General features: G+C 29.1%; 9 protein-coding genes across 9 annotated transcripts; 6 read left to right on the top strand and 3 right to left on the bottom strand.

The window, feature by feature from the left end:
• Positions 1 to 27: 27 nt before the first annotated feature.
• On the top strand, positions 28 to 1,779 carry TAH11 (Tah11p; the record flags this gene model as incomplete). Its single annotated transcript, XM_064858555.1, has 1 exon — positions 28 to 1,779. One exon carries the CDS (start codon positions 28 to 30, stop codon positions 1,777 to 1,779), a length of 1,752 nt encoding a protein of 583 aa, XP_064714378.1.
• A 263-nt stretch (positions 1,780 to 2,042) lies between these two features.
• PWA37_001941 (uncharacterized protein) lies at positions 2,043 to 2,513 on the bottom strand (the record flags this gene model as incomplete). The annotated part of the gene is made up of 1 exon (XM_064858554.1): positions 2,043 to 2,513. The coding sequence occupies one exon, from the start codon at positions 2,511 to 2,513 to the stop codon at positions 2,043 to 2,045; it is 471 nt and encodes a 156-aa protein (XP_064714377.1).
• Positions 2,514 to 3,180: 667 nt separating this feature from the next.
• On the top strand, positions 3,181 to 4,593 carry ANP1 (Anp1p; the record flags this gene model as incomplete). The annotated part of the gene is made up of 1 exon (XM_064858553.1): positions 3,181 to 4,593. One exon carries the CDS (start codon positions 3,181 to 3,183, stop codon positions 4,591 to 4,593), a length of 1,413 nt encoding a protein of 470 aa, XP_064714376.1.
• Positions 4,594 to 5,175: 582 nt separating this feature from the next.
• ISY1 (Isy1p) lies at positions 5,176 to 5,847 on the top strand (the record flags this gene model as incomplete). The annotated part of the gene is made up of 1 exon (XM_064858552.1): positions 5,176 to 5,847. One exon carries the CDS (start codon positions 5,176 to 5,178, stop codon positions 5,845 to 5,847), a length of 672 nt encoding a protein of 223 aa, XP_064714375.1.
• Positions 5,848 to 6,472: 625 nt separating this feature from the next.
• CKA1 (casein kinase 2 catalytic subunit CKA1) lies at positions 6,473 to 7,648 on the top strand (the record flags this gene model as incomplete). Its single annotated transcript, XM_064858551.1, has 1 exon — positions 6,473 to 7,648. The coding sequence occupies one exon, from the start codon at positions 6,473 to 6,475 to the stop codon at positions 7,646 to 7,648; it is 1,176 nt and encodes a 391-aa protein (XP_064714374.1).
• A 628-nt stretch (positions 7,649 to 8,276) lies between these two features.
• Positions 8,277 to 10,325, bottom strand: PWA37_001937 (bZIP transcription factor; the record flags this gene model as incomplete). Its single annotated transcript, XM_064858550.1, has 1 exon — positions 8,277 to 10,325. One exon carries the CDS (start codon positions 10,323 to 10,325, stop codon positions 8,277 to 8,279), a length of 2,049 nt encoding a protein of 682 aa, XP_064714373.1.
• Positions 10,326 to 12,867: 2,542 nt separating this feature from the next.
• Positions 12,868 to 14,400, top strand: STN1 (Stn1p; the record flags this gene model as incomplete). Its single annotated transcript, XM_064858549.1, has 1 exon — positions 12,868 to 14,400. One exon carries the CDS (start codon positions 12,868 to 12,870, stop codon positions 14,398 to 14,400), a length of 1,533 nt encoding a protein of 510 aa, XP_064714372.1.
• Positions 14,401 to 16,139: 1,739 nt separating this feature from the next.
• On the top strand, positions 16,140 to 17,315 carry RRP8 (25S rRNA (adenine645-N1)-methyltransferase; the record flags this gene model as incomplete). Its single annotated transcript, XM_064858548.1, has 1 exon — positions 16,140 to 17,315. One exon carries the CDS (start codon positions 16,140 to 16,142, stop codon positions 17,313 to 17,315), a length of 1,176 nt encoding a protein of 391 aa, XP_064714371.1.
• Positions 17,316 to 17,590: 275 nt separating this feature from the next.
• TVP23 (Tvp23p) lies at positions 17,591 to 18,220 on the bottom strand (the record flags this gene model as incomplete). Its single annotated transcript, XM_064858547.1, has 1 exon — positions 17,591 to 18,220. One exon carries the CDS (start codon positions 18,218 to 18,220, stop codon positions 17,591 to 17,593), a length of 630 nt encoding a protein of 209 aa, XP_064714370.1.
• Between the last annotated feature and the right edge of the window lie 5 nt (positions 18,221 to 18,225).

Below are 18,225 nucleotides of genomic sequence, written 5' to 3'. Positions count from 1 at the left end.
AGACTTATTTATTCCCCTCCTTGACAAATGCTACCAATTATTGATTTAGATCAGATTTCAGGTGAAACTGAACTGTTACCGATAGTTAAACAAATCTTATCGAATTATGACACCTTTTTATTGAAAAACTATGCCAACTTCAAGTCTTTGCAAAGACTAATAAATAACTTAAAATCATCTAATCAAATTACCAACGGTTTGAAACCATTTGATAATAATGATTTCACTGGTCTTATCCCAATATATAAGGATAATGAATCAAATGATACCGACTCTGACAATAATCCAAGTCTTTGGGTGGAGCAGTATGTCAATGATTCAAATATAAATCCATCCGTTCCCAAAAATGTTAATTGTCAACGTATTATGAATCACCTTTGGTCTATTGGACAATTTTTCACTGAGGTTGCAATACATTGTTTTGACAAGAACCCTGCTGATGTAGATATCGAACTATCTTCAATGTTAACCCGTTATGTCGGCAGTACTGATTCCAATAATGATCAATATTACATAGATGATATCATTGATAACAATAATAGCTACGATTGGATTTCAGTCAATTCTTCTGGACTCTTACTTATGTTCCCTCTCGCCACAGGCATCAAAATTAAACCTGCAACTTCAAGTGTTGAGGACAACGTCTGGATAACCATAAACGAACCTGACTGTCTCTTGGTACATACTGCAGCCTCTCTTCAAAAGTTGTCTAACGGCTTACATACAACTACCCCAATTCAGATTAATCCCGGACTGTGTCCAATTTATCTGACCACATACAAACCTTTCAGTGATCCAATTGCAATGAAAGATTTTATTCAAGAACAGATACAGCAGTATCCATACATCGGTTCAAAATTCTATGTAAGGGAAGCAAATAAATTAAAACTAAGTAAAGAAGTCAAGGACCTGATCAAACTTTTCAATTCTTGCGAGACTATCCTATCTCTCTATTCCATTCAAAAACCTGTAAATGGCGAGGGAAACCCTTCTATAACAAAATATATATTGCCACAGCTCAACAGAATGGTACAAGGTAATAAGATTACTATTCAAACTTTCTTAAAAATGATGACACTATGGCCTCACTGTTATGAATTGGATTATAGTCTTGTTGATGAAGATGATTTGGTCATTGTGGTCCCTAAACGAAACAATCTAATTTCTATGGTTAATGAATCCAGAAAGTTGACTTTTTATAAGAATGCAATGAAATGGTTGGAAGATCATGATTCAGATGATACTGGTAATATTATAGCTGAAATACCCGTCTTCCAATTACGTAAAAGACAAATACCAGTTCAGGATACCACTACGAATCCTTTAATGCAGCGGAAACTGGCTGTTCCTTTTAAAAAGGGAAAATATTTGAATAATAGTATGAACAATAATAATAATAATACTCATGATTCTAAGTTAAGCTATTTTAAATTTAAGGAAAAACCATTCGATACACAGGAAAATCTTTTACAAAGGATTAAGATGAAAGAAAATTCCGCTTTATGGGAAAGAGATAAACAAGACAAGATCTATGACAAATTCTTAACGACCAAGACAAGACAAGTATTAAATATTTTGAAAAGTTTACATGTTGCAGAACCTTATACAGTAACCATGTTAACTACCATGATTGTAGATTCCTTATATGATGGTAACAATCCAATCGGGCTTAAGGAAGCTGAGACAATATTAGACAGGCTGGTTGAGCAACGGTCAGATATCAAGCTGTTAAACACAACTGATGGTTTGAAAGTTTATAGGTGGGAAAAGCCTTTGTAAAAATTAAGCATGTCAATTTTTATATCAATGTGGAGATATAAAATATATAAATATACACTATATATATAAATATATTTATTTATTTATACTTTTACATTTATGAAAACATGCATTATTTATACATAATTCAATGACTAGTAAAGATCAAATAATTATAAGAACAATAAAGATCAGATATATATAAAACAAAATGGTTAAATAAAAATCTATTTTCAATATTTCTTTTTTTTTTTAGTTAAACCATCTTCTTGTCTTTTGTTATTTTAGTTACCAGCAGCTTCCTTGAAAGAAATAGCGGCTTCTTCACCCATGGCAGTAATGATGGTAACCATTAAGTCTTTCCCTTCATCGAAAGCAGTTTGTAATTGTTCACCTAATTCACCTTCTGGAGCTTTAACATCGTCCTTGGTTTCACCATCGTTGGTCATTAAAGATAAGTAACCATCATCAATATCTAATAATTGATATTCAGTTCTCTTAACAACAGGGACTTCCATGTTGTGAGTAGATGGGGATAAATCTTCTAATTTTTTACCAGTGAAAATGTCTAAAGCAACTAAGTGGACTTTAGCGTGACCGTGCTTACCAGTCTTAGAAGTAGACATATCAACAATCTTACATGGTCTACCCTTAATAACAACGAAACCATTCTTTCTTAGAGCAGAACATTGCATTGGGTAGGTAGCAGAAGCACCGGCATCAGCAGATTCGAAATTGTGTTCTTCGTCAGACATTATTTACTATAGGTTATTGTTGATTATGTGTATCTTGTGTCTTTCTTTTTGTTTTCTTGTTCTTTCAATAAACAATTCAAAAGGGATTTAGTAAAATAGGATTATAAAAAGACAAATCTATATAAGAATCGAAAATCAGTTTAATTGCAGTAAAAGTTCAGAATCAGATCTGAAAGCATGTGTAGTTCTTTTTACAAGATTACATGTTTATGGCTTTGCCTTTTATTTTTTTTTTTATTTTTTCTGTTTTTCATAAGACAGAAAAAATAAAAAAAAAAACAAGTGGTGGTGCCATTAATATCATTTGAAACGGTAAAATGCCCTGGTTTTTTGTTTTAGGGTTTCTGACTGTAATTTTAGAGAATTTCTTTAATTTTTTTTTTTGTTTTTGTTCTGCTTTGTTTTTTTATTTTTTGACTGCAAAAAGGCATAGTTTGTCTGCATTATAGTATTTTAATGTTGTGATTGGAACTCTCGATCCAAGTTTGTCCACTATTATTACTTGGGAGGAGGAGGTGGAAGAAGGAGAGTGCTAAGTAGCATTGTACTGCTGTTGAGTCACACGTTTAACGTCATTCGATAACCAACAACAAGAGTGTTGGACCCGTCTATCGACTTTTTACTACTTTGGTGTTTACCCAACCCATTTAAGCAAAATACCTATATAATGTTTGGAATCAATTATAGAGTAAGGAATAAATTAGGACCCTTCTACTGGGTATTCATTGGTATTGTTATAGTTATTTTATGGGGACTCCTTATTTGGTTATACGGTATGTCCATGCTGACTCCATGGGGACTAATATATGGCCTATTAAAGAATATTATTTTCCATCAATCAAATAAACGATATGTTCCAAATTTTAATAATATTCCTGGTGTAGAATTTTATGATTTAAGTAACTATGTTGGTCATGCAAATGGTTGGCAACGTAAAGATAGAATACTGTTTTGTGTTCCACTAAGAGATGCAGCTGAACATTTACCAAGATTTTTTAAACATTTAAGTGAAATGACATATCCACACAATCTTATTGATCTATCATTTTTAGTATCAGATTCAAGTGATGACACCATGAATGTTCTTTTAACACATTTACAACAAATACAATCACAAGAGAATAAATTTTTAAGATTCGGTAATATTGAAATTTTTGAAAAAGATTTTGGTCAAATTATAGGTCAATCATTTAGTGATAGACACGGGTTTGCCGCACAAGGGCCTCGTCGTAAATTGATGGCAAGAGCACGTAATTGGTTGGGTTCTGTTGCTATCAAACCTTATCACTCTTGGGTTTACTGGAGGGATGTAGACGTGGAAACTATTCCGAAAACTATTATGGAGGATTTGATGCATCATGATAAAGATATTATAGTCCCTAATGTTTGGAGACCCTTACCAGATTGGTTAGGAAATATTCAACCATATGACTTAAATTCATGGCAAGAATCTGATGCGGGTTTAGAACTGGCAGATGTCTTGGATGAAGATGCAGTGATCGTGGAAGGTTATCCAGAGTTTGCCACTTGGAGACCACATTTGGCTTATATGAGAGACCCTAATGGCGATCCTGAAGTGGAAATGCATCTTGATGGAATTGGTGGTGTTTCTATTTTGTCAAAGGCTAAGGTATTTAGAAGTGGATCACACTTCCCAGCATTTTCTTTTGAAAAACATGCGGAAACAGAAGCCTTTGGCAAATTGTCAAGAAGAATGGGATATGATGTTGTAGGATTACCCCATTATGTGATCTGGCATATCTATGAACCTTCAACAGAAGATTTGAAACATATGGCATGGATGGCTGAAGAAGAAAAGAGAAAAATACAAGAAAATAAGATTAAAGAATTCTATGACCGTATTTGGGACATTGGGTTTGAAGACATGAGAGATGAATGGGAACAAGAACGTGATTCCATATTATTGAACATAGATTATACAGTCTTAGGCAATAATCATCGAGATAAGATTGTGGTTGATTGGTCTGACAATGGTGACGATAGTGATGTGGTTGAAACAGAGGTCAGTGATGAACAGCAGCCACACATTCCGGCGGATTTTGATCCAAACAAAAATTGAAATGGTTCAAGATTAGTTATTTTCTAGTTCATAAGGGTAGATGCATTTTGAAAGACATAATATAATGTAATAGTCATAATCATGTATAGATTTAGTTTAATTTATTGGTAGTTTTTGTCATGTTAATCACCAATATAGTGTTGTTGTTGTTGTTCTTTTTATTTATCAAATATTAGAAATAATCATATCATCTAGGGAGGTGTCTTGTATCTTGGAATATTGTTGGTATCTCCTGATTGTATTTTTGCTGTATTGTATTTTCTATCAATCTTCTGTTTTTGCTCCTCTCTGGGTTTCCTTTTAGCAGTATAAAGATTTATGTTACTATTATAAAGGAAAAAGAAAAAGAAAAAGAAGATAGCCCATGCAAATTTAAATCCAGAATATTATAGAAAGAAAATAATAGTTAAATTAATAAAAATAGCATATATCAGATGAAAAAAAATAAAAAAAGAAGAAGAAGAAGAAGAAGAAGAAAGACACCTATAGAACAGCATATATGCATGTATAGATATATATAGAGATAAATGCATTTGCTAAAATATTAGATTAACTTTCTATAAATTCAAGCAATATATCAAGATGGAACAAAATTTTAATGATGTGAAAACAAAAAAAAATAATAAAAAGAGGCCACATACTCATAGACAAATATCAAATGTTAAAATATTAAATGTAGCATTACAATGGAGAAGAAGTTTGATTCAGGATATTATTGATCGTCATAACAAAATGTTCGATCCACTCTTGGGGCAAGATAAATTACAAGAATATAATGAACAGTTGAATACATGGGTTAAACAATTAAAGATGTGGGATTGGCATATAAAGAATAATTTGCATGGAAGAACTTCTGGTGATAATCTAAGACTGTATACACAATTGAAAAATGGGAAATTAATTCTGGGTAAATGGTACTACGGAAGAGCTATAGAATTACCTGAAATTAAAGATCATTTAGATAAACAATCAAAGAAAAGACTTCAGTTGGAAAGGTGGATCGATGTTAAAAAGATTAATTGGAATAACAAAAAATATTTGAAGACGTCAACACAACTGATACCACAATTGGAAAAATTTGAAAGATATTGGACACCCATAATAAAGGATATTAACCATGTACCTAATGGATTAGAAAGTATAGGTAAGACATCAACTTTTACTTTAGCCCAAAATGTTACCACTCAAGAGGAATTGGAATCGTGGTTAGTAGAACGGCGTAAGAAAAAACTTTTAGAACAATTGAATCTATAGAATTGAATTTATTGATTCTTTTTCTCTTTTATTTGTTGAATATATTCACATATGCAAATGTACGCACATTTGTACGTTTAACCAGTATAATATTAACTGGCACTATAAAAGAGTATAATATACACATTATATTGTTAAGGAATTGTTCAAAAATTCTTGGAGGATTTTGCCAATTCCGTTTTACGGGTTTACAAGGCTTTATCTTGGTATATTGTTCTTTTTTTCCGCCATTTTCCGCTCTTTTTCTTCGAAGTAAAGGCAAAAAGAGACAGAGAAAGAAAAAAAAAATTTTTATATTTTCTTGAATGCAAATAGGGAAAAAAATATATTAAAGTTGATGTGAATGGTTCAATGGAAATAGAGAGGTTTACTCAGTCGACTTCGAGAGCTGAACGGCGTTAATTGAAATATCATAACTCATATTTATATTTACAAATAATAATTAACTACTATCAAGTCTACTATTTTTATCCCACTTCCTTAGTTTCCTGAACTTCATATTATTCTTTCCCTCCCATTAGTTGCAATTGTAGGAAGACATAATAAATCAATCTTAGAACACAACTGAGCTAAACCAAGGAAACACTACTATTTTTTTTTTCAGATTTATGTTTCCATCGACACCATGAAAAGTAGAATTTGGTCAGAATCTAGAGTTTACACAAATGTAAACAAGCAAAGAGATCAAGAATATTGGGATTATGAAAATACTATTATTGAATGGTCCACTGACAATTTAAAGGACTATGAAATTGAGACTAAAGTAGGGCGGGGTAAATATTCTGAAGTGTTTCAAGGTGTTCAGATGAAAACTGGAAGTAAAATTGTTATAAAAATGCTGAAACCAGTTAAGAAAAAAAAGATTAAGAGAGAAATTAAAATTTTAAGTAATTTGTCAAACGAAGCAATACCACCAACAACTTTAGCTTTTAATAAAGATAATTATTACACAAATAGAAAGGAATATGCCATAAAACAGATAAGACCATATATTTATGATTTACCACATAATGGCCATGAAAATATCATCCAATTATTAGATATAGTCAAGGATCCTGTTTCACGTACACCTGCATTAGTCTTTGAATATATTAATAATTATGATTTTAGAGTACTTTATCCTAAATTGACTGCTATGGACATGAGATACTATATGTTTGAATTATTAAAGGCGTTGGATTATTGTCATTCGATGGGGATTATGCATCGTGATGTTAAACCACATAATGTGATGATTGACCATAAACAAAGAAAATTAAGATTAATTGATTGGGGCTTAGCAGAATTTTATCATGTTAATATGGAATATAATGTGAGAGTAGCATCAAGATTTTTTAAAGGTCCTGAGTTACTAGTTGATTATAGAATGTATGATTACTCTTTAGATATGTGGTCGTTTGGTACTATGTTAGCTTCTATGATATTTCAAAAAGAGCCATTCTTCCATGGTAACAGTAACACGGATCAATTGGTTAAAATTGTGAGAGTGTTAGGTAGTGAAGATTTTGAAAAATATTTAAATAAGTATGAAATTGTACTACCAAGGGAATTTCATGATATGGATCATTATATTAGAAAACCATGGTATAGATTTATTAATGAAAATAATAGGCATCTTTCCGATAATGAAGAAATTATTGATTTAATTGATAATTTGTTGAGATATGACCACCAAGAAAGATTAACAGCTAAGGAGGCTATGGGTCACCCATGGTTCGCTCCAATTGCAGAACAAGAAAAACAATTACATAAAATAGAGACGGTTGAAAATGCTAATGACAATGATGAAAGAATGAATTAATGTGTGTGATAAATAAAAAAATTTAGACCTTTTAGTCATAAATATGTAAGAAATATGTGTTTATATATTTATATATACCTTTGTAAGAAATACTGACTTTGTATTTTAATTAATAAAAGACAAAGAAAAGAATAAGGAGCATATATAGGTTTAGGGTTTGGGGAAATACACTGCCATTAGCAAAGTTCTATCAAAGTTTTTCATATAAAAACCTTGCAAAATGTACTTGTAAAGAGAAGTTTTTAAAATTTTGTTACGACCTATTAAAATTAAGGTATATTTAATTCTTGTTTGACAAGGCCCTAAAGATAACAGTTTGATCAAAAAAAATATGAAATTTATTGGGAAAATAGAAGATATTGTTTTCTTGTTTGACCTTTTTTTAATTGTTAATTTCTCCAAGGGATTTCATTTTTTCAATCTTATTTATAAGGTGACGGTTTTTTTTATTGACTATAATTAGAATCAATGATTAATTTGAAAAGAATTTATGTATTCTTATGCTATAAAAGTATATGAAATTGTGATTTATCTATATATTTTTATTTTAAAAAAAGAATGGGAAACAACGCTTGAAAAAAAAAAACATCATAGAACAAAACAAACAAAAAATAACAATGGATATTAATTATTTCATATAAGAAGCATCAGTTAACCCGATCACAGAATTATTGTCATCAAGCTCATGGATATCTTGGTCAATCATTAACATATCCTCAATCATTTTTAAATCATTTAATCCATCTGATTTATGGCAGTTTTGGAAATGTGATTCAGTGAATTTTCTAAATTTAGTTATAAGCTTTTCGTAATATTTTAACTTTTTCTTTATAACAATATTTTCCCTTGAAAGATTATCAAAATCCTTCTGTAATTGTAATTGTGCAATTTTTTTCCTTTGTCGACATTTTGAAGCAGCAATTCTATTTCTTTCTAATAGACGTGCCCTTTTCCAAGCTTCAGTGCCAGGAAATTTTACATCATTTGGAGGTGGTGACTTCCCAATAGAATTGTCTGGAATAGTATTTGGTGAAATAGTTTCTTGTTTCATATAGGGACTAGGTGTCATTGTTTTGGCATTACTATTAATACTGTTATTTACCATATTAGAAATATTACGTTGTGATAAAGTTGCATGCTGTTGATTTATATGAGGTTGTGTTTGTAACGGTAAATTTTGTTGATTGAAGCTTAAAGGTAACTGCTGATGTACCATTAATGAAGGATTCGTCATAGGATTGATGTCATTAAGTTGGTTATGTGGAGGTATGGATTGTTCTTGTCCAACAAGTAATGCATATTGTGATTGCATTGTATTTGGAGGGACGAAATTGCCTGGTGATGCATTTTGTGACCATCCTTCCTGTTGAGGTCCAGATTGGATTTGAACAGGAGGTTGTGTTTGTGTAGATGGGTGTGATAGTTCATTTCTGGGAGTAATGTTTGATGGAGAAGATTTTAACATATCTTTATGAATAGCTCGGGCTACTTGCACTGAAATTTGTTGTTTCCTTACAGTATCATCTATCACAGGATGTGATGAACTAATGCTACCCTTTGAAGGCATTGGTGGAGGTTGTGTGTTATATAAATTCTCTACAGTTTCAATATCTTCACCCAATTGAGAAATTTGACCATTGGAAATTGAAATTCTCCTTCTTCCAACAGGCTCATCGTATAAAGGTAGAGAAGTTTGAAATATGGGTGGGTTTGTCATTGGCAAATGTGATACATCAACGCCGAATGGTTGAAAATATGGAGATAAAGACTCCTGAATGGAAGGGTCATTGATAACATGAGGATTGTTATTCATCAAATTATAATACATACTTTTTGTATGTTGGGGAATTTCACGCATATTATATTCTTTCTTAATTTCAGGATTGTTCATTTGTGGAGGCTTTACTAATTCACCATTCGGTATTGTTGTTGTTGAGAGATTGGAGCTATCTACATTTGTATTAGTTGACGATATATTAGAGGCATTGGATGAATTAGATGTATTGCTATTGTTACACGTATTTATTTTATCATGATTACCAGAATGTAAATGTGATAAAGTTGAATTAGAAATACTTGATGCAGTACTTGCGGTGTTATTATTGTTTATATGTGTAATATTACTGTTCTTTGGACCATTAGAATCACAATTATTGTTAGTATTTTTACTTTTACGACTTGTCGTAGAATTTATTTGTGATATAGATACCTGTGGTATTTGATCACTGCCATGTATGCTATCGGGATTTGCGGGCAATTGATTCAAATTTATGTGTGATAGTATAGCTTGGTTATTTTTGCTTAATAATGGATTATTCATTAACGATTCACTTACAAATGAATTTCCTGTTTCTTTAATAATATTATTAAGGGAAACCATATCATTTTTGAGAATATTACTTGGATTGTTATTCTTGTTTTTCCCACTACTTATGCTGCTGTTATTCGAATTATTATCCGTAGAAGTAGAAGTAGTATTGGTATCGATGTATCTTGTAGTATCAAGATATTGATTCAAATGAGCTTGCGAAAGAGTAGGTTGATTTTGTAACTGATGTTGTGAGTAGTACAATATATCATGCTGATAATTGGTAGTTAAATTGGGAATATCTGGTGGAAGGGGTGGAGCAGCCTGCTGTCCTTGATGTGGGTTTTGAAGTTCTTGGGGGAAGCGCATTAATTTATTGAGAAAACGTAAAAAACAACTATTGGGATACAATAAATTAATTAATTAATATATATATATATATATATATATATTTGTATTTATATATGCGTCTGTGTCTGTGTCCGTGTCTGTGTCTATGTGTATGTGTATGTATGTACGTATTTATGTCACCTTGATGTAGTTTGCCACTTGACAGAAGAGGTTTAAAGTGATGTAAACAAAGTAACCATATTAAAATAATACCAAGAAATAAGTAACAGAAAAGAATGAATGTGTTAAAAAATATTCTCAAGAACCCAAAAGTGAAAAATACAGTGAACTTTGACAGAAACAAAGGTGTCTCCATTATGATTGTTTATCCTTAAAGAAATGTTAAATGTAATCCTTTTTCTGCATAAGCAAGATCTCTCGAGACAGTTTATAAATTCCTAAAAGAAAAATTTTGCGCGATGTATTGTTTATTATTTTCAATAGTACACAATAGTGCTATTGTTTTGGCAATTTTTTTTTGGAGATGTCCAAAAGGAAAAAAAATCACATTTTGATGATCAAAAGAGGAGCCATTAAGGCAGGACAATAGGAAACAGCAAAATGGAGATATTCCTTTACAAATCAATTACTAAACCGCTTTCATTTGGACAAATATCTTTTATCTGGAAAAATTTTACATTTTTTTATTATCAAAACTACACTAAAAAACTTTTTTCTCATCCGTCTTAATAGTAATACCAGGTTTTAAAAAAAACAAGAAAGCATCTAGTTTTAATATTCAGTTTTAAAATTGTTGATAAAAGTATGATTACGATATTACAACTGATCCTATTTTAGCACATTGTTTAGTTGTAAAAATGTATATAGTCTTTTTCATCCACGTTTTTTTATTAGGGCTAATATCTCATATAATATATTTGTAAATAAAATGAGGGAAAAGGGAGGGGAGTTAAATTATACCTCAGGGTTAAAACAACTGAGGAGAAAAACTAAAAAGAACAAAAAGATCATCATGAATTACGATAAAGTCTTTTTTTATTTCCTAAAGTGGATTACAATCGGGCTTGTTTTTACTACGGAAAATTATAATTTCGTAAAAAAGAAAAAAAAAGGGGGGAAGGGAAAAAAAAGGGAATGCGATAGAAGATCTGTAAAAATCTTATTTTTTTTTTTGTTTTTCCCTTATTTTTTCGCATTACTGTTTTACTACTTCTGTACCAACAATATTTTATTTTACTTATTACTGGACTACATAAAACTATCCTATACATTATATGATATATTTAACGAAATCGGCTGTTAACTTTTTTTTAAAAAAGGTAACATTCAGATACACACTATGTTGTTACAGACGGCTTGCTTACTATTTGCTTCGCATCTTTTCCTTTTTTTTCCCATTCCGTTGATATTGAAACAATTTACAGAGTTTATTAAACTAGTCAATATTTAATTAGTTTGATGAAACCTGCAAAACGATTTTATCACTTGTATCTTTCTCCCTGTGCCATATGTTATCCTCTTTTTTTTGTATTTTTACAGAACATCCTATTGGTAAAACAACTACATGTTATTTTTTTGAAAATAGTGAGAAGCAATTGTGTCTGATCAGTATTTATGTTACATTTTGAGGGTATGAGGAAATTCAAATGAACAATTCAGCATCATACATGTTTCGACATATTAGCATATACATAGTATGAAGAGTATTAAAAACAAATGTTTTTCCTGTTCATATTTCAAATTCTTAGCTTTCTCTTTCTTTTAAGTGTTAATTAGTCTAAAGTATGTGGCAAATAAATCAGGTAATTGAGAACAACACCCTTGTTTTTTTGTTATTTTGATAAAAAGATTAAAATGAAAGAAGATATACAGAACACATGGTGAGTGGACTGAACTCTTACAGAAGATTCAAATTATCTTTTCTATTCGAAAATTCTTGTTCTTATGATAAGATTTTCTAAATATGGAATGTATTTCCCAAAGAGAATGTTTTGCTTTACGTTTCTTTTTTACTTAAACAGGAGTTCCAAAAAAAGCCACGTGCATGAAATACACAATGAGCAACGACACTATTGTTTCAGATCCATAACCATTAATTCCGGGTAATACTTCTTTTTTTGGTATTTTTAAAAAAATTTGTGTATTTTTAATACTTTTGACTTTTTTTTTATTATTTTAATTATTGTTATTACTACTATTATTGTCATTGTGATTATTGTAATAATACTGTTTACAGAATACTTGAAAAAACATTTTTACAAGAACTTGGATAATAAATTAACTGTTGATTATGGATATTTGATAATTCTAAAAAAAGAAAAATTTGATCAGAATCATATAGTTTAATTTTGCTATACTCATCAAAAAAAATTAAGTCATGTGATTTAGAAATAACAAAAGAAAGATAGACAAAGAAAATAAGAGAGAAAGAGAATTGCAAACTATAAGCTATTATAAACTATCCTGTATTCGTTATATCATTTTTTTAAAAAAAAAAAAAAGAAAAAGAAAAAACGAAAAGTAAAGAATATACCGTATTTATTGTATTATTTTCTATCAAATGGATTCACAACAAAATGTAATTTATTATGACAGAACTCATAATTGGAATCTTTACATTCCATTATTATTTACACAAAATAAACTATATAACTATAAACCACATTGTTTATTGATTGATATACAAAAAATTTGGTCATATTCTTTCGAAATTTTCAAGGCCAATAACTTGTATTATAAGTTTAATAAAAATTTCTTATTTTGGAATAATAGTCCAATTAACAAATTTTTTATATGTGGGAATATCATATCTTATCGATTTAACTATTTTCATAATATAGAATACGTTGCTTTTAGAATCGATGATAATTCATTTAATGATACTAAGAATAACAAACAGGAATTATGCTTACCCAAATTTATTATAAATAGAAATTTACTTGAGTCAATTATTAATAGAAATTTACAGAATTTAAGAAATATTTATATCGAAGTGTCAAATGTTGATTTTTTTAATGAAACTATTCGAATCGATAAAATTGTAAATTATAATTTTGATTTATTGGATCAGATTCAGTTTTGGAAGTTAGCAATCAATGATAAATTATGTTTTCAAAATTATATTTGGATTATTGGAAAAACCTCAATTACAAATGAAAATAATAATAATAAAAATGGCGGTGATAACATACATAGTAATAATAGCGGTAATTTGCAACAACATATTTTTATTGAAAGTTTGAATAATAATATTATTAAAAAAAATTTGGAAATTTTATCGCCATATTTAGAACCACAAGATGTATCTTCATCAACCGATATTTTTTTAATACCTGAATTAGATAAATTTGGACAGAATGTATACGAATCAAATAATAGAAATATTTCCTTCATTAATATTTCCACAGAGGATTTTATTGAGTTTTCTAAAGTTGATAATAAAAATAATAGTAATAATAATGTTAAGCACAGTAAAACCAATTATAAAAATAATATTGGTATTAATAGATATAACAGTAATAATAGAATTACCATGAAGATGATAAATTTCAGTTTTCTATCCACACTTTACAACTATCATCTTTCAGTGCCAAATGCCCAAAATATTTCAGTTGTTGAGTTATACAAATTTAATGGATTGAATGATATGATCGAGCAATATATATTAAGTGAGAAGCAAATAAGAAAAGAAAAAAGAGAAAATAATGAAATTTCGGCCAGTTTGCTTAAATCTACATTATTTCAAACTGTATTATCGAAGTATGAAGCTATAGGATTGCTATCTTTTTTTAATAATATTAATAGCTGTGATTTAAAACCTTTTTTGCAATTATTATCATTTATTGATTCGAAGTGTCACACTTGGTTAAGATTACACATCAAAATAAATGTAATAAATTTTGAAATAATTTGTCATGCATTCCAAAGAATTATACCCAGATTAGATGTGGAAACAATATTGTCCTTATTTAAAATAGTGTTAAATAACTTAACATTAGATGATCCATATGTCAATGCCTGGTATTTTGAATTAGATCAAAATGTGTCAAACCATAAGTACGCACTAGTCCATTTTATTTTGAAAAACTCTTAAATAATTTATTTTGTGAAATGTAAATTATTTGATAGGCAATTGTGGTAGTATTGGAGATTTGGATTCTATTTTGTTTAAAAGAGGACAGGAATATGGGAACTGACGTAGAAAATGCTTTATTCTGGTGTTTAAATGTATGATAGCAATAAGAATTATATATTTAAATTATAGACATGCTTGTTTAGATAATATACAAATATTATCTTATATTAAGGCATTAAGGTGATGTTTTGAAATTTGTGGATCATGGTATCAGTGATAAATATAAGTATCTATACATGGATTCTACTTTTGATGTATTTTCTTTATATTTCAGGATGGTAGAGCTTTATACTTTTTTTTTTGTGAACGGTTAATAATAGGTTATTGTGAATGTAAAGATTCATCAATTATTTTCAACCCACATATTACCCATGAAATTAACGAGGCTTTATTAAATAGTAAATTAGTATTTGTTAAATATATATATTTATTTAGTCTTGAGAATCCTGTCTCAAATTGTGGTTATAAATACATTATTTTAAGAGTATATTGAACCTTTTAAGTGGTATTCAAATAATTTGGAATAAAGTTTTGCTCGAATACAGGAATATATAAAATGGTTATGTATATAGCGAGGTACTATGCGAATATTGTGTATAAGTATGAGTAATAATGAAAAGTTAATGATAGGTGTAGTAATAACATTGTCCAAATATAATTATTAGCCAATACGATAAATAGGCAAGATTCTTAGCAACGAATGTTAAATCTATTCCATTTTTTTTAATCTCTTTAAAGAGCTCAACAGTCAAAGCCTGCTTATGGTTAGAATTATCAGGAAAATTAAATAACTTTTGGAAATTATTTTATCTTTGATCTAAGGATTTGTTTTCACAATACTTATAATTTGCATCAGATTTAATCAAAGAGTGAATTATATTAAGTAGTCTTTGATCTTAGAAAGCAATAATAATATCGCACTTATTACTATATTTTACGATTGCCCGTCTGTTCAATCTTTTCCATAAATAATAATAAATTTTTGAAACAAAAATTATTTAAAACACATTGGTTATTAATGACAATGGTATAATTTGTTTGTCATTATAAATACATGTTTAATTTAAAGATAATGATTTATTTTTGTATATATACATATATATTTAAATCTCATCCAAAATTGATCTGTACTAGTAGCAGCAAGGTATTTACAGAAAACAACATATACATAAATTACCAATATAATTGATTTGATTTAGTGAATATTTCCTAAATATATCACAATTGTGTAAAAACTGGATGTGGACTTACAAATTAGTATATTTTTATATTATTTTGTTTATAAAAAAAACAAGATGGTTAAATGAATTTTTTAGATTGTTGATTTTTATACTGTATATGGTGAATATCTTTTTGTTAGATTAAATTCAATTCTTTTAACTCTTTAGATTGGTTTTTGATATGTATCTTCTTTGATGTAAAAAGTCCAATAATTTTGTGATGAGCTAAAAGATCAAATGAATTTATTCTCTTATTTTTTTTTTATCCTGATGAAAATTTTCATATTTTAGTTCGAAGACTACCTAAAAGTAGAAATGAAATCAGTTAAAAGAAGATATATATATACATGGTGATTATCTTGATATGCTTCAACTAGTACCGTAATGTATTTACCAATTACCTATTAAAAGATAAATACCGAGTTTAATTAAGAACAAAGAGAATATAGACGAAAACAGATTTACAAAAAGACCAATATGGAGTTATTTAAAACAGGTGATTGGAATTTAAAGACTAAGAAGATTGCATTTCAAGACTCTAGCACTAAAAAAAAACTGCAGTTGTTCGAAAAGCAGATAAAAAGTAAGAATATGGATAAGGATAAGACCAAAAAGAAACAAAAATCAAAACAGAAGAAGGCAAAAGTGGATAAAGGTGAGATAGTAGCAAACAGACAAGACTTAGAGGTGAAAGAGGGAAATGATGATGAAGTTTCATCTAAAGTTAAGCCTTTCGTTGACAATAAGAAGAATGGTTCAAATAGAGTCAGTAAACCTGCTTTAAATTTAGCCATGAAAAACTTAACTCCCTTACAACAGAAGATGATGGCTAAATTGTCAGGGTCCCGTTTTAGATGGATTAATGAACAGCTCTACACAATTTCTTCGGAAGATGCATTATCTCTTATTAAAAAACAACCTGAATTATTTGATGAATATCATGATGGTTTTAGATCTCAAGTAACAACATGGCCAGAAAATCCAGTTGATGTTTTTACTAAACAAATAATTGATAGGACAAAAAGACCAATTAATGCGCCAGGTGGGTTACCAGGTTTACCAAATTCTAAGGAAATTGTTATTGCTGATATGGGATGTGGTGAAGCAATACTAGCATTAAAGATTGACCAATATTTTGCAAAATTCAACAAAAATAGAAAATCATTTAAAAAATACAATCATAAAGTCTACTCCTTTGACTTGAAAAAGGTTAATGAAAGCATCACAGTGGCAGATATTAAGAATGTCCCCTTACCAGATAATTCATGTACTATTGTTATATTTTGCCTTTCACTAATGGGTACAAATTTCTTAGATTTCATTGAAGAAGCTTATAGAATACTTGCCCCAAGAGGTGAATTATGGATTGCTGAAATCAAATCAAGATTTGGGGATGGAAAGGGCGATGAGTTTGTAAATACTCTAAAATTAATGGGGTTTTTTCATAAGAAAACTGATGATGAGAATAAAATGTTTACAAGATTTGAATTTTTTAAGCCACCACAAGATATTATCGATGAAAGAAAAGCAAAGCTAGAAAGAAGACAAAAGTTCATTGAAGTTGAAACAGCTAAAGAAGAGTTAGAAAAAAGAAGAAAAGAGGTTGCTGAAGGTAAATGGCTATTAAAACCATGTATTTACAAAAGAAGATAATTCTTAATCCAAAATTGATATGCATAATAAATATATAAGTAAAATGAAATAAATACTAACAGAATATTGCATATATGTAACACTAAGGCATATATATGTTTTTTTATTATCATAGTCTCATTCAATATGATATTGTTAATTTAATAGTAATGTATACATGTTAATATGAATTGCTATCTTACTTTTTATCTTTAAATATATATTTTTTATTTTACACATCTAATATATGTATATATGAATATACGATCTGAAAAAATAAATGAATAATATTATCATTAATTGTTATTATTTCCTCTATTGCCAAAATTTTGAAACAGTGTTTGAACTCTGCCCACATTTGACAAATTGTCTAAAATATTAGGTAATTGGAACCATGTAGTAAATCCTTCATAACCATTATTATTATTATTATTTTCGGAATTTGGTTCCCATCTATCACATAATCTGAAACCATATGTATTACAACCTGTTAAAAATGTCACAGCAATGACCAAGATGAAGGAAAACAATTTCAATCTTAAAAGACACATAATACCGAAAATAAACCAGATTATAGGTGTTAAGTACATAGACCACCAAAATAATTTGTTATCAATTGGATTAAGTACAGCTAAAGATTGATCATATTGTTTGTATGATTCAAATACAAAATTTGAATTGGATTTATTAGTTGCATCATACCACCAACGCAATTGGACTAACCGTCTACCACTTATATTCTTTGTAATGTAGAAGTCAAAGGAAACGAGTAAAATAATTACGATAAATTGTACCGTAAAACTTGTAAAGATTGATCCTAATATATAGAACAATATGGGAGCAGCCTTCCCTGATAAATGTATCGCTAATAATATTGGATGTGAAGATTTTAAAATAGTGTTATAAAAGTTTTTAATTTGTTCCATTTTGT

This window comes from Arxiozyma heterogenica (assembly GCF_036370985.1).
Source record: "Arxiozyma heterogenica strain weizmannii chromosome Unknown scaffold_18, whole genome shotgun sequence".
Classification (NCBI taxonomy): Eukaryota; Fungi; Ascomycota; class Saccharomycetes; order Saccharomycetales; family Saccharomycetaceae; genus Arxiozyma; species Arxiozyma heterogenica.
This window is presented reverse-complemented; position numbering and strand designations above follow the sequence as displayed.